Source organism: Mesocricetus auratus, unplaced genomic scaffold (genome assembly GCF_017639785.1).
Source record: "Mesocricetus auratus isolate SY011 unplaced genomic scaffold, BCM_Maur_2.0 Super-Scaffold_6730, whole genome shotgun sequence".
Classification (NCBI taxonomy): domain Eukaryota; kingdom Metazoa; phylum Chordata; class Mammalia; order Rodentia; family Cricetidae; genus Mesocricetus; species Mesocricetus auratus.
In genome coordinates this window covers 76,966,536-76,986,182 of record NW_024429184.1, presented here as the reverse complement: position 1 = coordinate 76,986,182, position 19,647 = coordinate 76,966,536, and the positions used below count along the sequence as shown (strand labels likewise).

Genomic DNA, 19,647 nt, shown 5'->3' with positions numbered 1-19,647 from the left:
CCAGTTGGTCACAAGAAACATTTTGAGAATTGTTGACATCGCCTTTCCCAGCTGAGTTGATATGGGGAAGCCTTTCTGTCTTGATTTCTACTTTGACATAGCTTACAAGTAAGACTGGAAACATTTCCCCAATGGAATACTTAAGGAACAAGAACCAGTTACTTCTCAAAAATATTGCCTGGTGTGCAACAAATCGTGATTGAATAAAATCCTTTTGATTAGACAGATGAATAAATTAATGAGTGACTCCACAGTGTGGAGGAAGAGTGTACTTTAAGTGGGATAATTAGCATCGGTATTGACATCCAGGGCCCATGAGGCTAAGCTCTGAGTCCCTCTGAGTCCCACTTTAGCTGAGAACTCTTCTGTTCGAATGTCAGATTCTCCATTCTCTACTTCCAGCGCATCCTCCTCACTGCCATGGAGAGGGTGGACCACTGGCCACCTCACTGACTCCAATGCACTACCTGCTAGAAACTATCTCTTCATAATTGTTAGGACAAATTTGGTTTTCATATATAATTTGTGAAATCATTTAGTAAGAATCCCTCATTTCACATGACACTTTACTGCACAGATACCCCATTATAGTCAATAAACTCATACATGAACATGTGCATGTAAACACACCACACACACATACACACACACATACACACACACCCCTACGCAAGTATGCACACATGCTCACACACAGAGCACACCACACACTTCAAAACTCACTCTGTCCCCTTCTTTCTCTGTCCCTCTCTGGTGTGTTTGTCTGTTGTGCTTACTGCTATGGTACTCTATGTGTCTGTCTACAGGAATCAGTGGGTCCCAGTGCTCCAGGTCACCCATGCAAACCACCAGTGGGAGGAGGTAGAAAGTGGTAATGTTGAAGAGAAGATTCTTGAATTTTGCAGATTTTCAACAATATCCTGAATCATCATTCCTGACCTCAGTGTCAAATCAGCATAAGGTGTAATAAATGCACTATAAAGGGCACCCCCTCCCACAGGCTGCATAGTCACAGGAGAGCTGAGAGGATGCTGTGTCTGTCACCTCCTCCATCTGCAGAGAGAAGCTGCACTGATGGGAAAACAGCAGAAAAGGGAGAAAAGCATGAGCTTCTGGGGGTGGTGAAGTCTGACTAAACTGTCTCTGATTTCCCAGACATCTCACTGTGGTGGTCTCATTTTACAGACTCAGCAACTGGAGCACTGAGGGAGCTGTGGGTTTCATGAAGGTCTTAGCTGCAGTCTCCTAGGCACTACTGCTCAGGAGCCTGTCCCTGCCAGCTGCCCAGGACAGTCACTGCTAATTTCAATGCCTCACTGTCCGCACCTATAGAATTGGGATGGTATCATTTGCCTTGTAATGGTCAGCCCACAGCAAATGGGCTTTCCACAAAAGTATGTTTCCTTTGCCTCTGATGTCCGGGTCTTGTTCTCCATAGGGAAACCTGGGTACCTGAGAGGCTGGACACCAAAGGTTGCCCAGAAACACTCCCAGGAATAACAAGACAAGTCCTGGAGTCAGCAATAAAACCTTGGAGTAAGTCATAAGACAAAATAGGAATGGAAAAAAGACTTGTTTAGGAGTTGGTTCCATTTTTTTTCCCCTCTAGTTTGTTTTTGTGTACTATTTTTTGTGGGAGGGGGGTGTTTTCCCTCCTGCTAAGGCATCACCATGTAGGCTCTTAAAACAAGGGGGTCCCCAAGCCACAGCTGACAGTGGCAGCTGCAACCTCTGACTGTCCTGCAGAATGGCAGGGAATCGAATCAAAAAGAAAAGCAAGTGGGCAACCTTTCCTCAGGGAACGTGAAACACAGTACCAGCCTTTCGTCAAACCCAGCAGACACAAGCCCTGATTGGAGGTTGCTTCGGAACAAAGGGAAATTGGTATTAAAAAAAAATCTCCTGAAAGCCAACTCAGCAGATGGTTTTCTCCTGAGCTCCAGGAGGGGTGGGGGTGGGGGTAGGGAAGGGATGCTGTGATAACACAACTGCCACCAGGATACAGATGACTGAAAAGTGACAAAGATGGGCAATGAGAGCTGACCTCTCACCCCAGAATTTCACAAAGGGTAATTACACCATGTGGCGGGTATCTGGGCCCGGAGGCTGACCATTTCCAACCTGCAGCTGTTGTCAGTCACAACCACGTTGGGGGTTTTATCAACAGCAGAGTGAAGCCAGGCAAAGAAGCTGTTGAAGGGAGCAATGGGAAAGCTTCCTGGGAGGCTATCGTTAGAATCTGTGGGAGCATGGCTCTAGAGAAGGGTACCCCTAATTCCATGGCTCAGTTAGCATTCCTCAGCCCCTGTATAGTTCACTTGGAGGATCTTCAGAACAATGTGTGGAAGCAAGAAAGGCAATATTGATCTCTTGTTAAATATGAGAAAACACAAACTCCTTTGTGAAAGACAGGCTGGGTATTTGAACTCAGAGCCCCAGTTTGATAACTGTCTCCTTCTAGCATGTGTCCCATGATAACTGTGAACGTAACAAAACAGGAAAGTTGCAAACTTACTTAAAACATGATGTGGCTTTCTCTACTTTTGTTTGTTTTTAATGAAGTTCAGTTTCAGAGTTCCCCATCAGGAACTGTATAAATGACACCATATCTCAGTGGTAAAAGGTGAGACCCACCTGCAAGTCTTTGATGACAATGTACAGCCAAGTGTTCCAGAAGGGCCCTTTCCTGAACTCTGCCTTTTCACTCCAAAGCAGGGTATTTTCCAAGATCCCACAAATAACCCGGGATTAAATCTCAGTGTGCTCATTAGGCAAGAAGCCTACCTCACTGGGGCATCTCTTTGCCCCAAACCAACCACTCCTGGGACCTGCAGACCTCCTGGCCCTCCCAGCTGGGCCAATCCCAGAAAGGAGCTATAGCCCCTGGGAAAATCAGGAATGCTCAGCTTCACACAGCCTAGACTTGAAAAACTGCACAAACCAGGACAGCTACAAGTCATTCAACACTTCTCACTTTAAAGATGGCCCCGCCAGAGAGCAGTGAGGAATCTTTCAATTACGGTGTCCTCTGCTAGAAACCAGGGAACCTAAGGGTTTGAGCCCACACCTCCCCTAGCTCCCCCAATTAGCTGTAACCCCAGGCAAGCAAGTTTGAAGGCCCTTTTCCAAGCCTATAAAACAAGAAGGATTAACAGTTACTTCCTTGAAATACTCAAGGAACATGCCAAAGGGAGGTAATGGTGGCACATCTGTGAGCATGCATTGTCAAAATATTTTCCATTCCATGTCCTACCTGAAACACATTTTGACAGTTTATTATATTTCCCCAGGATTTTCATAACTGTACTGATTTTGCCAGGGAAACCAAAGTTTCCTTGGTAACTTGGGGCAACCAGAAAGGGGCCCTGAAGAAGGTCCTTTGGGGACACAACCTTTATTGTATGATTCAGGTCAATTTCCAGGAGCTCTTTCTCCTGGGGTTGGGAGCCAAACATGGAGTGCACATGCAATGCCCCCCACCCCGGCTTTTTTCCCATGTGACTGTTGCTGATGGTCACTTGACTGGCCATGTTCTTGCGCTGAGCATGGCGTTCCTTCTGTCTTCTCTTCCTAACAACTACCTTTCTGAGCCCAGAAAAAAAACTGGATCAAGTTTAGGGAAAAAGAAGAAAGTAGACTGTGGTTGGCAATGTTGGACCCAAAGACTCCTGGCCAAAATGGAGGATGCTGACACTGTCTTAGATCATATGGCCCCTGATCCCTTGGCAGTTGCTTTTCTAGCTAGGTGGAAGTGCCACCCAAGGCTGCAGAAAACTTAAATGAGGGTTAACAAGTTGGTTGATGAGGGAGGGACTGGAATGACTGTCTATACAGAGGTCACAGATAGGTCTGTTTTCCTCCCCTGTGATCCTTGGGTGGGGCAAAATGGCATCTTGGAACTTCTCAGTTTCTCCATATGATCCCATAAGAAAAGCACCATCTATGAACACTGGGCAGACTTTCCCATTCCATCTGCCTCTTTCATGGCTCCTTTCCCCAGTAGATAAAGGAATCAAACAGAAATGAAAATTAAATGCAGGTGACATCTTTTGGTGATCCCAATGGGGGAACTGCCCTCCCTTGGGTGGAGACTATAGCATTCCTTCTTCTTTGCCTTTCCTTGGTTTGTTCTTTCAGGCCTATATACCTCAAGCCACTCACTCCTGATCCGAAAGCATGTCTTTTGCCACAGTTTGCAAATCTAACTCAGGTGCCTTTCACTGAAAAGGAATGGCTATGCCCTTGAATGTTTTCTGTGTATCCATATGGCCAAGGTGATAAGACCACTATGTTTCCTATATCAGAACACGGAGGTAATGTCAGACTTCTGTAAGTTCTTCTAATGCTAAGATGTTGTTTTATCTATGTACCAACCTGCTTCAGAAGGCATGGAGAGTTTCCCAGAATGGGTGGCTCTTTCTTTTTGGTTTTTGTCCCAATCACTCTAGGAAAGAGCAAACATCCCATCTGAGAGAGCTACCCATACCTTTCCCATGAGGGTGTTGAAGTAAGCTTGACCCTGCTTGATCAAGGAAACGTATGGATCCTGATGTTTGCTGGCCAGAAAGATTAATCTTTGTTGACTGCAGTAGCTCTAGAACTGTGGGGAGAGCATGCTATCCCAATTCTCAATAACATTTTGGAGGCTAGTTCTCCTCAACAAATGTAACTCTGGAATTGAGTAGTATGCTGCCATTCACTGATTCCCAGGCAACTAGTGAGTCCTGATGCTCTAGATTTCTATTGAGGGACCCTGTAGCTGTAATGGGGGGGATTAATCCCTAAACCTTAGAAAGAGAAAGACTAACCCATCTCCACATATTCTACCACCGTGATCCAATTCTATTTCTACTCCATCATACTTGTTGTTAACTCTTCCTTTGGATTTGCTTCAGACACTCCTATCTCCAAGGGTATGGAGATGTGTGGAGCTCCCCAAGTATTTAGATGTTCCCTTGAGAATTAAATTGGGTGGGTTGGGGGAATACCACCCACCTGCACTTTCCACCTGAATAGAATTTGGAAACAAATGGGCCAAAGCCATTCATACAAGCAATCATCTCTTTAGCAAGACTGACAGTGTTTAGTTCTGTTTGGGTTTGTTTCTCTTCTCATTCGATTGTTTATTTTTACAGTTTTTTTATGATAGAGACCTGATTCCATTGAGATAAAGGAACCGCTATAGAGAGGATACTAGCAGGGGCTTCCACCCAAAATTACAGGATATAATCCTTGAAGAGAGAGGTAACACCAGGCAATCGTTTCAATCCTAGCTGAGGAAGGAGTAAGCCCAAGAGTGCTGGAGTACAAACCAGTGGTTTTAATTCTTTAGTGACAATGCTCAGGGCTACCATCAAGGACACTTAGAATCTGAAGGAGGGCACTCAAACAGCCTGCTCACTTGGAGGGCCTAAGGTATGCAGAAGAGATTCCCTTTTCCACTGCAGAGGCTCTATGACTTCTCTTCCAGTCTCCATGGGGTGGATCATCATGGGACTTCTCCTTCCCCACAATATATTCTTCAGAGGTAAGATTAGTCCTATCCTCAGAATATAAGGCTAATATTTTACTGTAATACTGTCCTGTCTCAATACAAGCTGGCTGAGGGAAAAGCCAGTCAACAGATTAAAATCTTAAACTCTAATACCATCCTACATGTGGGTCTATTTTGTAGGAACCAAGGGAAATGGTATAAAAAGCCGTATGTTGAGGCCTTGACAGTGCTCTACCAGAACTGATGCTATACAAAGAAAACAAAGGCAGGAAACCAAGCTCTGTAAGACACACTAGGAGTGAAGGTTTGTGTTATCTATTCGCTTCTAAGTCTACAGCACTACCACAGGGGCTGTGTTCCTTTTCATCAGAGACATTCAGCAATAAAAAGTAGCTGGAAAACATCTCTAATGACCACTTCTACATGACTGGACAACTATCATCCATGGACACAATCTAAACACATCTCCTAAATTGATTTTCTCTTTCCTATAAACTTTCAAAGCCCAGCTCTCTGTCTTCACTATGCAAGGACCCTAACTTCCAGTTGCCTTCCCTAATGGCCTACGCTTACCCTCATGCCAGGCCTATTGCTCTGTCTTTCCCTTTTACTTTCCAAATAACTTAGTAACCCACTTCTTGAAACTTACTAACTAAACCAAATAATTAGCCCAAGGATTCTCAATAATATGGGAACCTCGGCTACATAGACTTATCTGTAAAAGAACACGTCCTTCTCAAAGTTAACAAAGATCCCAAATGCCCCAAGGACATGACCACCTTATAGGAGTGAAGGTACTTGAGGCACTGCCTGCAGACAAAGGAAAGCAGAGGTAAGGATCCCTCAAGAGCTGACCTTGTTCCCTGCAAGGATAGACACTGAAAATATTCCCTACTGACTTAACTGTGTCCTGTGTATTTATGTTTCTTGTCATTGTTTCTAAGCCATTTTATGACAATGTGAAACAAAACTCACTTTGTCCCTAAACTTCCCCCAAATAACTGTGTACCAAACCTCTGACTGCTGAGATTTTTCATTCATGTTTTATGTTTCATGAGCTATTTTTACTTTAATTTGTTTAGTGTTTGATATAACTTTTAAATGTGTGTGTGCTTATGCATGAATGCAAGTATTTAAAAGGCCTTGTAAGTACATACTTGTAAACTAAGGTAATCTTAAAGCTTACAAAGATATATGCGTGGGTGTGTTAAATGCTTCATAAAAACCTCAAAATGATACTTGTTTATATAAAACAGTATTCATTGAGGAGCCTAAGATAAAGTTTCATTAGGCTATAAAATTTAACATTGGGTACAGAGATAATAACATTTTTTTCTAAAACAGGTTTTCACAAACTATTTCATATGTGTAATAAATGGCTTAAAAATAGGACAAAATGCTTTGAGTTGGTTGAGATGCCTTTGGATGATGTACATTGTAAACTCTTCTAGGGTCAATTGCTATGAATTTATTTTTCAAGACTAGCATTCATATAGAATTATTAAATACAAGATCTCATTAAGGTTGTAATACATGTAAAATGAGAGATATACATGTTTGTCAAATATCTCTATTAAATTTCCTTTTCAAGGTGGGGATTACAGAATATAAAATACCATCAAACAATAACATTCAAAATCTAGGTAAGCTTACTATATATAAAGAACAGCCTCCCCCAAGAACAGGCATTAAAAGCACACCCAAAATTTTGGCTCTTGCCTCTCAAAGTCAACTATATCAGGGGACTTTGAGGCCACTCCCAAAGGGTCATGCAGCTCTGGGTGGCCTCCTGATTGGGGAGGCCATAGAGACCCAGATGTTAGACAATGCACTTACACAGAAGAGAGTAAAAAGAAAATACCCTCAACTAAACCTACCATGGAGAGAAAAGGGTTAGTTTGCATGACAGAAAAACACATGTAAAGATTAAAATAATTTATAATGATAATTTTGTAAATTAGACTTTCAGGTTTTAAAGGCCTGGATTATACTCTCAGCGTGAACTACTGACATGCCATAGAGAAATCACAGCCTCCGCAGCTGTAATCAGATTAAAGCACCCTCATGTCCTTCCTAACTACAAACAAAAACTGTTTGTACATTCCTGATCATTCTGCTAATGTCTACTTCGACGTACAAGTTCTACAAAATCAGATGGCAACCATGCCAAATATCACTATCCCAACAGTAAACAGCTTTGGGGATAGATCTCATGATTTTCTTGGTCAAAATGGTATATGTCTATCATCATCTTAATAGTGATTATGTTAATTTTTAGACCTTCTGTCTTAATAACTGTTCTATTAGTGTGAAGAGGCACCATGACCAAAGCAACTCTTACAAAAAAAAATTCAATCAGGGCTCTGCTTACAGTTTTATACAGTTAGTCCATGGTAATCATGGCAGGAAGAAGGCGGGCATGGCACTGGGAGTAGTGGCCGAGAGCTTATACCCTGATCAGAAGTCAGCCAGTGGAGAGAGACTTGTGCCTGCCACAGGCTTTGGGAACCTCCAAGCCCACTCCTAGTGGCACACCTCCTCCCATACCTCCTAAAACTTCCCAAACAGTTCCACTCACTTGATTTGCACCTCTGCCATCAACTGTGCAGGGAAACACGATAGCATTACAGGAAAAAAAAAAAAAAACAGTGAAGGCACCTGAATTTGGCCAGCAGGATCCACTGAAGATAGATATGATGGCTAAGACCATCAGAGTTAACGAGAGGCAACATTGATTTGATGAGGTCCCTTGCTTTCAGTGTACATCAACAAAAACAAAGCTACCAGAAAGCTGATATGGCTCAGCGTCATAGTTTAGAGACACCTACTTCACAGCAGGCAAGGCTGCAATCCCACAGAGCTCTAGGGGCCAAATCACCCCTTGGTAAAGTAGTCTACTCTGTGAGGTCTCCATACTTAAACACCTTTTAAGAAGGACAGTGATGAACCAGTGTTCCTAGCACAGGAACTAGGGTCATTTGACATGAGAGATCTGAAGAACACTTTGAGGAAGTGGAAATGTTTAGGTTTTACAGAAGATAGGGAGAGTGCAAAGCATGAAGGAGCCTTCTAAAACAAAAGCTGCCTGGAAGTGGCAAGTCCTGTCCCTTGGAGCCCCAGATTGGCAGCCGAATAACATATATTTGGATGGGGAGTTTTGTTTCTCTGAGATGTTTTAGAAGAAAAGTTCAAAGTATCTACACTTCTGGTGACACCAACGTTCTGAAATGTGACAGGATTGTGGGTCTATCCTGCCTTCTGACGTAAAGCTTCTTTTGACACTCCAACTCCACTCCCTCCCCCCACCTTTCCCCTCCCCCCACCTACTGACCAAGGATTGATTCTAACCTGCTTCAATGGGTTTGGTTGGTTGTTCTCAAATCCCTGATGGGATTCTGAGCCCAGTGTGTGTGTGTGTGTGTGTGTGTGTGTGTGTGTGTGTGTGTGTGAGAGAGAGAGAGAGAGAGAGAGAGAGAGAGAGAGAGAGAGAGAGAGAGACCCAAAGCTCAAAGTGACAGTACCCTGCCATTTATTAAATTGGGAGTATTCAAGTAGGAAAACTGGAACATCTCAGAGAAAGTGGAAGGAGGAGTCAAACACCCAAATAAATAGCTTTCTACCTCCCTGTCTCCCAAAGGAAAGAGATGGAGAAACCATGAAGAGTTCCATTGTTCATTCTAATAGATCACTCCAGGTACACCCTGACCCACTGGGAAAATACCTGCTTTAAGTTAGAACCCAAGGGTTGCAGGATATGGTGAAGAGCTTATAATTTCAGATCTGGCTACTTAATCACAAAACTCAACAGGTAAACCAGTTGTCCTGGCATAGAAGGCTACTTGTACTCCTATGCACATTTCTCTTCATAATTGAATACTTTTATTGTCAAGGTACAAGGACCCTTCTTAAGGGCTAGAGGCCACACCTCCTATTCCTCACTGTGAAATTTTCCAGTGCAGGAGGCAAAGACCCTCTAGGAAAAATACTAAATAAACAAGGTCTAGAAAACACACAAAGCAATCTGTAAATGATACTAATGATGATTATCAAATGGCCTCACAAGGTAGGAGCTGCTTGAACTTTTCAGAGTAAAGAAAGGCCTCTATTGTTTTCCTGATGAGGTTACAGGTCAATGGGGAGGGGAGGGAAGTTGACTCTGGGCAGGGAGGTACAGTTAGGGTGCCTCAGTGGGGTGGGTTGTGTTGTGATACAACAACAGACAGCAACTTCAGAGAGAAACATTTGGGGGCCTTGCCCTCATGGGATCTGCTGGGATACTCTGGGAGCTCGAAAAATACCCAATGAACAGGCCTCCTGCAATGTGTGTCTCCCTAGCAGATATTATTCTGACACACTTCCATGGAACTGTGTCTCAGCTTACACACTGTTGACACCAGGGGCTTGCTGCTTCTCCTTCAACTACTTTAGTACAATTGTTATGATACTGTATAGCCAAGAGTCATGTAGGTATCTATATGTTGAAGCTCTGGCTTTGTGTATCTGCACTCATTACCTTTAACTCTGTTAACTGTCTTGTCCTCTGTCCCCTGGCCACTGATCCTTCCTCTTTGGGGTGAGTCCCCACAGGCTCATTGTCACTCTGAGGGTCAAAGTGAAGCCCATCCCCCATAACAGATGGTCCCGTACAATTGATGAATTTATAGTTTATCGTGGTAACAAAATCCCAAAGGTACATGACTTAATGCTTCATGGTGAGTGCTTGCCTTTACTGAATGCTGCCAGAAACTGGCTAGGTCTCTGGCCCTGGCTGTGGGAATGCCCCTGCCACATCCTTGTGGTCTGGCCTTGGCTCCTTTCTGCAGTACCCAATCACCCCTGGCCAAATAACCTGCCTCTGAAAAAACAATGTTGGTGGGCATGTCCTAGGATGTTTTGCATGTAGCGCCTTGAAAATAGGTTGTTAATTCATTACACTGGCAGGAATGCTAGGAGTTAAAGCTTGGATAGGGGGACAAAAAACAATTGTTCCTATTACCTTTCATAAAAAAAAAAAAAACTAAAGAAATGCAAACCAGTCCTCAAGGGGCATGCCTGTAATCCCAGTACAGGAGGAGAGAGACAGGAGGATGGTGATTTAAGGCCTGAACTACACAGCAAGACCTTGTTTCAGAAGAATGCAAAAAAAAGGAAATAGGAAATGAAACTGAAGGCTTTGTGGGAAAGCAGGGACAGCAGGACTTTCTGTGGGCGTGAACTGCAAGGATGCAGAAGCGGCCGCTGTGCGAAGAGCAGCAGTCGGGCTGCTGACAGCTGAACGGCGTGTGGAAGTGGTCCCTTTGACACTTGAGAACTCTCATTCTGAATCACCCACCGTCTCTCACCGTAGTAACCTTGGCTTGTGACCTAAATGACCTTTGCAGAGACAGAAGACCTTTAACACCTCTCGAAATAAATCCCATAGCAATCTTCCCACTGCCTCACTGCCACTACCCGAACCTCGCCAAAACCCAGCCACTCCGCATCAGCAGGTGCCAGTGCAGTGTAGAGGTCACTGCGCCTGTGCCACCCGGAGAGGTCTCTGATGCATCATCAGAGAAATGAAAGACAGGAATCGAAGCAAGGAAGGCTTGCCAAGAAAGCAGCCCAGCTTCCTCACAATGACAACAGGGAAATGATGTGTGGTCCCTGAGATCCAAGCAGCCCATTAAGTCGGGAAGGGCTAGGCTAGCAAGTCCAAGCACAGGCTCTTTCACTGTGGGGTCCTTACCTGGAACACACATCTGGCCACTGAGACAAAGGTGTTGTTCACACCTAGGGTCTAGGAATGGAATTTCCCCTGAACAATACTCGGGTTTCTTTCTGGTCCTTGTAGCACACTGACCCTGAGTGACCCAGAGATAACCCAATAAAAAAGTAAACATAAAAAAGTCCTTGGAGAAATCTGAGGAGGAAGAGAAATTGACCACCAAGATAATATTAAACCCAGAGAAAGCAGGCCAGCTTGATGATTTAAATTTACTCTTAGAGAGTCCCAAACCCAGAAGAAAACAAACAAACAAGAAACAGTCAAAAAAGAAATGAGGTTATGGTGGGAAATAAGTAAAACATAGCAAAAGGTGGGAGAACCTTACCTCTTTCAGAGCTCAACTCCCTTATGCCCTCCATTACTTAAGGGCTTTCCATTTGCTCTTCTGGGGGGGGGGCGTATGTCGGGGTAGAGAGCACTATTTGGTGATAAAACCAGTTGCCTAGATTAAGGTCAAACATCTCCATGTATTGTAACTGACACTCGTAGAGCGCACTCCAGGTCTGATGAGCAGAATGACTCTGAAAGTTTTCAGTGAGAATTCAGACATGGAGACTGAGGCAGGCAACACCTTCTGCCTCGGGTTTTTATGACGGAAGCAGAGCTGGTGCTGGGGTGCCAACTCCACCTACAATGTGCTCCCTTCTTCCTTACCCTTCCCATGAAATAATCTCTCTTGCCTGGGAAACAATACTTCCAGAGGAGGGTCAGACACCCCACAGGTGCTATCTTAACTATGAAATAACCAAACGCTCTTCCCTTGTTAAACATCTCCTGGGTGATGAATAAATAGGAACGTGTTACTTTAAGACGATAAATAAATAAGCGTAGTCAGAAATAATTAATCAAGAAGATAAATTCAGCCTTTTACAAAGAAATGCTGGCAGGACCTGCCCCGCTGGTCAGGTGCAGCTGTGGAGGCAGAAGAATCAGAGACCCAGAAGTTGGAAACACTACATTCCCATGCTCAAACAAGCCACAATAGGAAGAGACAAGAGAAGGCGTGCTCCAGAGTAATGGCAACAGAGGGGCACCTGAGGCACAGCAGGAAGAGGGACTCAAGCTGATGTTCACAGTGACCAGACTAGAAGGAGGAACAGTGACCAGACACTCAGCTCTCAGAAGTCTCAGCTGAGGTGACTGGCAGTCACAGCCTCTGCCCAGCAGCCCACAGACACCCATTCCTCACCTCCTCAGCAAACCCATGGCCAAGAGAGAAATGTGCCACCCCACCTACTCCAGAAAAGGTGGGTAACTCTGGAGGAGACCATCTTTGTTTGCACTCGCTTTATACCCAACAGTGCTCCTTCTTCCATCTGCACCACATCCCAGGCCCCAAATACCCCTTCTTACTCATGGCAAGTCCTTCTGCTGGTGTTACGCTTACAGACTCCAAACAAACCCATTCATGCCTCTCAAGCTGATATGATCCCTGCTTTCCATCCATAACACCGAACTTCATTTCCCATACTTGATGTGTTTGACAAAAAGGAGGCCTTGTATGAGGATGAGTGAGCAAAGGCTTTCCGGGAGAGATTTGCACTTAAAAAACAACACAAAATCTGCCCAGACACATGATGGTAGCCAAGGATGAGTCCTATGCATATGCTTTATCACAGGGGACACCTGATAATAGGAGGTAGGAGTCCTTGGCACTAGCGGAATGATTTCTCCTGATTTAAACAGCCAGGAGGGGGAATGAAATTATGTCAAAAATCATGAAATAGAAGTTATATTTGCATGAAAGACAAATAAATTTAATAACAGCCCTATGGGAAAATAACACTTAAATTCATCAGGAAGCTACCTTATATACCCTCTTCCATGCTTGGAAATAAAGAAAATGCATTCAAATGTGGTCCAGCTGGTGTGAAAGGAATGATGGCTGTTCAAGGACTACAGACATCAGCTTTAGAGCATACCAGGACCTTACCCTGTCTAGCTCATGCTCCCTCAAAGCAATCCAAACCCATGGTATCTTCCTCTCTCAAGGAATATTTACAGGCGTGATCTGTCATAGGGGCTGGCAAGGAAGGTTACTCCAAGCCAATCAGCCAATAGAAGACTAGCAGGTTATGCAACTCAATAAATCAGAACTCTTACGATGACATGTGCTGAAATAAATTACCCATTCCCCCTAGTCTCTCAAGTTACATCATGTAGACATTTTCATCTAGATTTGTCAGACGAGGAAACTGGGCTTCAGCGAAGTTATAATGCAGATCCAAATAAACAGAGCCACTTGGCAGCCAGCGGAGTGACTGTGTCTAGGACGCCCCACCCCTTCTCTTGCAGTTGAATTTAGACCAGTGTCTCTAATCCCGTGTCTTCACACAGAGCTGCTTAGCTGTGAGCTGAGAGAATCCTCCGATCTGTCAGTGACTGGAGTGCCTAGCCTCATGTGTGTTTTGAACTGGAACTTGCCTCTGAGAATCATCTTCATGGTCTCTGCTGTTTTTATTGACTGGCCTGAAACAGAGCCAGACCAAGCACAAATAATGATGTTACTGACATGAGTAACTTTAAGATGCAACCGAGTAGGTGATCTGACAAGAAAAAAAGGCACTTGTCTGCCATCTCTCTGCAAAGCCCTGGAAATATGTTGTGAGAATCTACAACCACCAAACACTGCTTTCACACTTCTCATGAGCCGATGGTCATGAGGCGTCTCCTGAAGGCCATCCAGACCCCTATGCTAGGTCACTGCACTCCTTAGAAAACTTACTCAGTGAAGCCCATTCTGTATGGAGGGATACCTTGCCCAACCTAGACACAGAGGTGCAGGGAGGGGGTGGAGAGGTGCCTTGGTCCTGCCCCAACAAGATAATGGAACAGACTTAGTAGACATCTAGGGGAGGCCTTACCCTCTCTGAGGAGCAGATGGGAGGATGGGGGAGCAGGAGGAGAGGAGGGAGGAGGAGCTGGTATTGGAATGTAAAAAATAAATTAATAATAAAAGAAAAAAAGATAAGTTCATCAGCCTTGCGACAGTGGGATGCTCTTTCTGTGAGTTCTTCCATCGAAGTGATGATAATCACTCACCATCCACAAATGCTCTCCAGTTTGGAGGGTCAGTTCCTACTTTCAAAATTTGGAATGAAAGTGCTACAGAATACCAGACATCCTCATCATCATCCCAAAGCTGAAGACCATGTGTAATGGCCATGAACACAGTAAAGAGAGTGTTTGTGATGGGTTATCATCACATTACAATTCTCCCAGGGAGCATTCCTCCTCTAAAACAGAAAATCAAGGGGAACCCAATCGAACTTAGCTTTGCCTGCAGCTGTCAACAATCCCCTGAACAAACTATTAATCCCTTCTTGAAAATAAAAGAAGGTACTGTAACCATCAACTTCTGCCAGCTTCCAGACTTGAACCCTGAGTCATTCGAAACGAACCAAACTGAAACAAAACCCTTGCCATCCTGAAACCTGTCTTCCCGTCAGTCAATGAGGGAAACATTTTGGGAAAAGGGGTAACGAGTGCAAGTACCCAAAGTCAGAGACTGATAGCACGTGCTTTTCGAAATGGCTCTTCACCTTACTTTTTTCAGAGGCAGGGTCTTTCTCTAGACCTGGAGTTTAGCAAGACTAGCTGTCCAGGAGGCCCCAGCCACCTTCCTCTCTCCACCTCGTAGGAGGCAGGACTGCTGATATACCAGACACAATGTGGTTTTTTGTTTTGTTTTGTTTTGTTTTGTTAATGTAGGTTCTGAGATCCAAAGGCAGACTATGCACGCCTGACAAGCTCTTTACTGACTGGGCTTTCTCCTCTGCCTGAAACATTTTGTATTAAGACCCAGTTAGTAAACAGTTGAAGCTCTACAGGCCACAGTGTCAGGGTGACAGCTGCTCAACTCTGCCATTGCAGTCTCAGACAAAATGTAATCAAGTGCTCTTGGACTCACTCCATTAAAACTTTATTTATGGACACTGAAATTTGAATTTCAAAGAAGTTTAAAATACTTCAAAATATTTCCCTTTCTTTGATTTCTAAAAATCTTTTCAGAAATATAAAAAAAATTTTTGTGCGTGGGCTGTAGAAAAACAGGAAGGAGGCTGGACTTTGCCCACAGGCTGTGGTTGTCAACCCTTGCTCAATGTCAGAACAGGAATCCAAATGCCCCCAAGAAAACGTCTCCACCCACTCAAGGACCAGGTCCATGTGACCTATTGGCACCTCCTAGAGTAGGACTTGGTTCTTAGTGGCAAGTCTATGCACACATTTTCAAAACAGGGCTCACTCCTCTAAAATAGTCAAAAGTCTAGATCTCAGAAATAGGTACCAATCTGTTAGTCACAAGAGACTATCTCCATCTTTTCTCTGTCCCTGTCACCCATCACATACTCCTGATTTATTTAAGGTAAATTCTGCAAGTGCACATCACTGAATTTTTCCATACAAACAACAAGCAAGATTTTCACACGTACCCTCAACTTCAGTTTTTGCTTTATCTCTGCAAAATGTCAGGAATTTGAAGTGTAATAAAGTTAGCATTCTAATCCAATAGAGATAAGAGAATGTTCTTGTCATCTATCAAGGAATCACAACCTCGTGCTCCCAACTTTATATGCTCATTCCTGGAAAGTAACAACTTTCAATGAGAATGAATGTAGAAAAGATGCAGATATAAAATATTAAGCAAACGTGTAAGAGCTAAAATATTTTATAAATTATTCCATCCCAGTGACATCATAAAATACAACTGCAAATTGGAATCTGCCCCCCCCTTCTTTTCCACTCCTTCTAACAGTGTGGCATAAAAATGCTTACCACACGAGAAAAACCACATGTTCAAATAAGGCATTTCATCTTCCTTTCTAACAAAAACACCATGCTTCCTGGATGGGAATGGTTAGCCTCATTCACACTTTGGTTTAGACTACATTTGGGGTTGAACACCCAAACTGTGAACTGCTACTCAAATCCCAGTATGGAAGGAACAGAGAGATATCATCCAAGATACCCCATATCCCAACCGCACCCCACACCACACCACACCACCTCCACCCAGGCAGTTCAGTAACAAAAAAAGAACTGGGCCACCTCAGTGGTCAGAGACAACAGCAGTCAGTTTCAAAGCTGGGGACACACAACTCCAAAGCAACAATGTCACTTTATAAGTGACTCAAAAGTTCCTATCAGGTATGAAGATAACCTTTGTTTTCAAAACAGAGAACTCATTAACCACTGCAAAGTTGTAATGGGAGGAGGGAAGTGTGTGACCCACATGTTCTGGCAAATGAAGCCAACAGTGTTCCTCTGTGTCCCCAAATGATACCATAGCAGCAGCGAAACAAATGTCCTCATTTCCTGGAATAGAGGGGCTTCTGGATGAAGTTTTAAACACAGGACAAACTTGTCGAGCCAACAGTGAGGAACTGTGATGCCTGAGAAAAGCTTCTGCAGGCTCACATGTCTCTGGTTTTCAGTGCAAACTACCAGTGTAAACACCTGCCATGAGCATGGCCACCGCTCTGCTCCTAAGACCTTTACTCGTTTTGTTGAAGGAATACCGTGAAGCCCTTATGGCCACTGGTGACAGGAACATTCCAGAGCACTGTTGTGCCACTCCAAGTTGTTACACCACATCTAGCACACATAAATAATTGCACATCGCTGAAAGAAAGAACTTGATTAATATCGATCACTTGAACCCAAAAACTTTATCAACAAGATTTTCTTTCAGAGCCATGCCCAGGCCATGAAGAGTCCTGAAGGCAAAAGGTTTCTGGACTGGGTCAGTCTTCTGCTATTTGAGGCTGAGTACCATATTCATCCCCAGAAGGAAGGTAACTAATTAACCCCGCTACACACACACAGTAGTTCAATAAAAATATAGACTGATTCATTCCCAAGGAACTCATACTACCAAGCACCTTTATCTGCGTGCTTGTGTTTGACATCTACTAGGACAGTGAACCAAATTCACTTCACACAGAGCCTTAAAGCTCACCACGTCTCAGACCAGGCATCAGCCAGTTGTACCCTAGACACTCACCTTCTCTAGTTGCCCCCTCTAGCATTGCTCTCTAATGGCTTGCTTCCAGGGTAACTATCTCGGGACCCTACAGAATTCTCTGTCACAATGAAAACAGGGCTTCTCAGAGCATTCACCTCAGAGAGACCTACAACACTAACAAATGAAACCAATAGTGACACTTCTGACTGTTCTGACTGACCAGCTATGAGAACAGATGCAAATGTTAAGATGAAAACAAAACAAAAACACATCTCAAATTTTTGCAGGACTTGGCTGACCTGGCATGTAGACTATTGCTCAACCAACAGGGTATGCTCCCAAGTCGTAATTTCCCAGTATCTTATGTTTCCTAGGTGAGTATTAAATATAAAATGACCAACTCAGCATATACATATTATATCAGAGCCTTCGACCACAGGCCCTAAACATTCTATCAAAGAGGCTGATTCACAGATAAATATATTCAGAAGTAAATTGACCTTTAAAGTAGGTGAGAGAGTGGCAGAAACAGAAACCAAACCAAACTTGCAAGGCACAATTTCCTACCTTCTTTTTGGAGTGGTTTCTTTCTTCTTCCTTTGTAGCTTTGCTATTTTTCCCAGCACGAGACACCTTCTGGTCCCCAGACTGCTTTATGGTGATCTTGATCTCAGGGGGGCATATATAGTTCTCCAGGTTTTTGGGGGGTTTCTTAGCCCGCTTTGTGGTCTGTATCTTTAGCTTCAAACTCCCCTCGGTGAAGTTGGCCTCTTTGATGGAGAACTCCTGCTCTTCCAAGCCATCTCCAGCCACCCATTTCTCACTGTCTGCATTAGAGTTGCAATCCACATCGCGTCCTGAACCCAATTCATCCTCTTCCTCTGGCTCCATGCGTTCTCCACCCACGGAAATGCCTTTCAAAGGCTCTCCTGGACAGCCAGGAGCTGCTGGAGACTTAGATGAGGAGCCTGGAAGGAATTCTGATTCGCTCCCTCTTTGCCGGGAGCTACTTAAAATTTCTCTGGATTCCATGATAATCCTACAGTCTTCAGGAGTTCTTGTGAGGGAGAAGGGATGAAGGGAAGTAGAAAAGATGGAAAGAGAGGACACCCAAAATTCCAAGAACAAAGTAGTCCAGCTGCTGGGTTCAACGTCCCAAGAACGGAGATGCGGTGAAGTGCTCAGAAGAGATCAGATCTGCAATTGAGAAGCAGAGATAAGTGGCTATGGCTGGAAAGAACTGGACCCCAAAAGACGCAATCCCAGCTTCTAAAGTCCTTCCCACATGCCTACAGTATCAGAAAATCAGTACGAAAGCTCCCATATCGAAACTGAATTATCCTAGAGCACAAGGGGAGCATACCCACACATGCCGTCATGATGGGCTATTATTACTTTTACAGCTGCAGGCCCAACAATAAGGATGAGAGGTGAGACCTCAGCCAGCAACAACTGGAGGTTTCTCCCACTGAAGTCACCGCGGACCTGACACTAGTAAAACCAACTACAATGAAAGGAAACTCAGTGCTGATACAGGTCTGGAGGAACTGTATCCGGGTAGCTGCTATTGTCACTACCGCTCTTCCATCTGAGGACTAGTTTGCAAAATGAACAACATTCTCCACTGCCCCTGAGAAGCCGCCCACCCGACTCCCTTTCTAGAGGACAGGTATCCTTTAGTCTACCTACCTCCTGGCTCTTGACCTTCACTTACTCAAATCACACATTATCCCCATTATGCAAAGTTTTCTAGCTTTTGTTTCTACTAGTTTGTTTCATTTGCTTTGGGGGTTTTATCTTTCATTCTGTGAGATGGGGGTCTCATTCTGTAGTGTAGGCTGGCCTGAATTCATTGTATCTCTCAGACAGAACTCAGATTTGTGGCTATATTCTTGACACAACCTACCAAATGCTGGGATTTTATACACCTGGCAATTTTTTAAACCTCTGTGAAATGAGAGCTGATAAGAAAACCAAAACATTTCAATAGGAAATTCCTAACAGCACCGGGATTAATACAAAGCAGACTTTTAAATGATTGTATCAAAGAAACATAAGGTATCTAATCATCTGCCACTTGTATAAAATATGCATTTATACAATTTTAACCATTCTTGCATCTTGGAAGAAAGACCTTTTTGTCCACATAACAGAATAACAAAGAAAGAGAGAGAGAAGCAACATTTCACAAGCCATCGAAAGAGTCAGGAATCTTTCCAGTATCTTCTCTGCCCTCTTCCCTCCAAGATTAAAAGAGAAAAATCAGGCTTTCTCCAGACAATCCCAGGATGAGTCTACTATCCTTCCCTCTTACTTACCCCATGCCTAGTTAATTTATTCCCTAGTTCAGACTCATAATTGCAAAAGCCAAAGGCAAGCCCAGCTGTCCACGAGAGAGCCTAACATCCCAGAGATATATGA

At 43.9% G+C, this 19,647-nt stretch overlaps 1 protein-coding gene across 1 annotated transcript in view; it reads right to left on the bottom strand.

Moving 5' to 3' along the window:
- Positions 1-19,647, bottom strand: part of Setbp1 (SET binding protein 1) — a 314,925-nt gene that overhangs the window by 275,947 nt on the left and 19,331 nt on the right. Inside the window, exon 2 of the mRNA XM_040741556.1 lies at positions 17,794-18,423. Coding sequence (XP_040597490.1) covers positions 17,794-18,258 — 465 coding nt within the window. The 5' untranslated portion in view covers positions 18,259-18,423. The remainder of the gene's footprint in view (positions 1-17,793; positions 18,424-19,647) is intronic.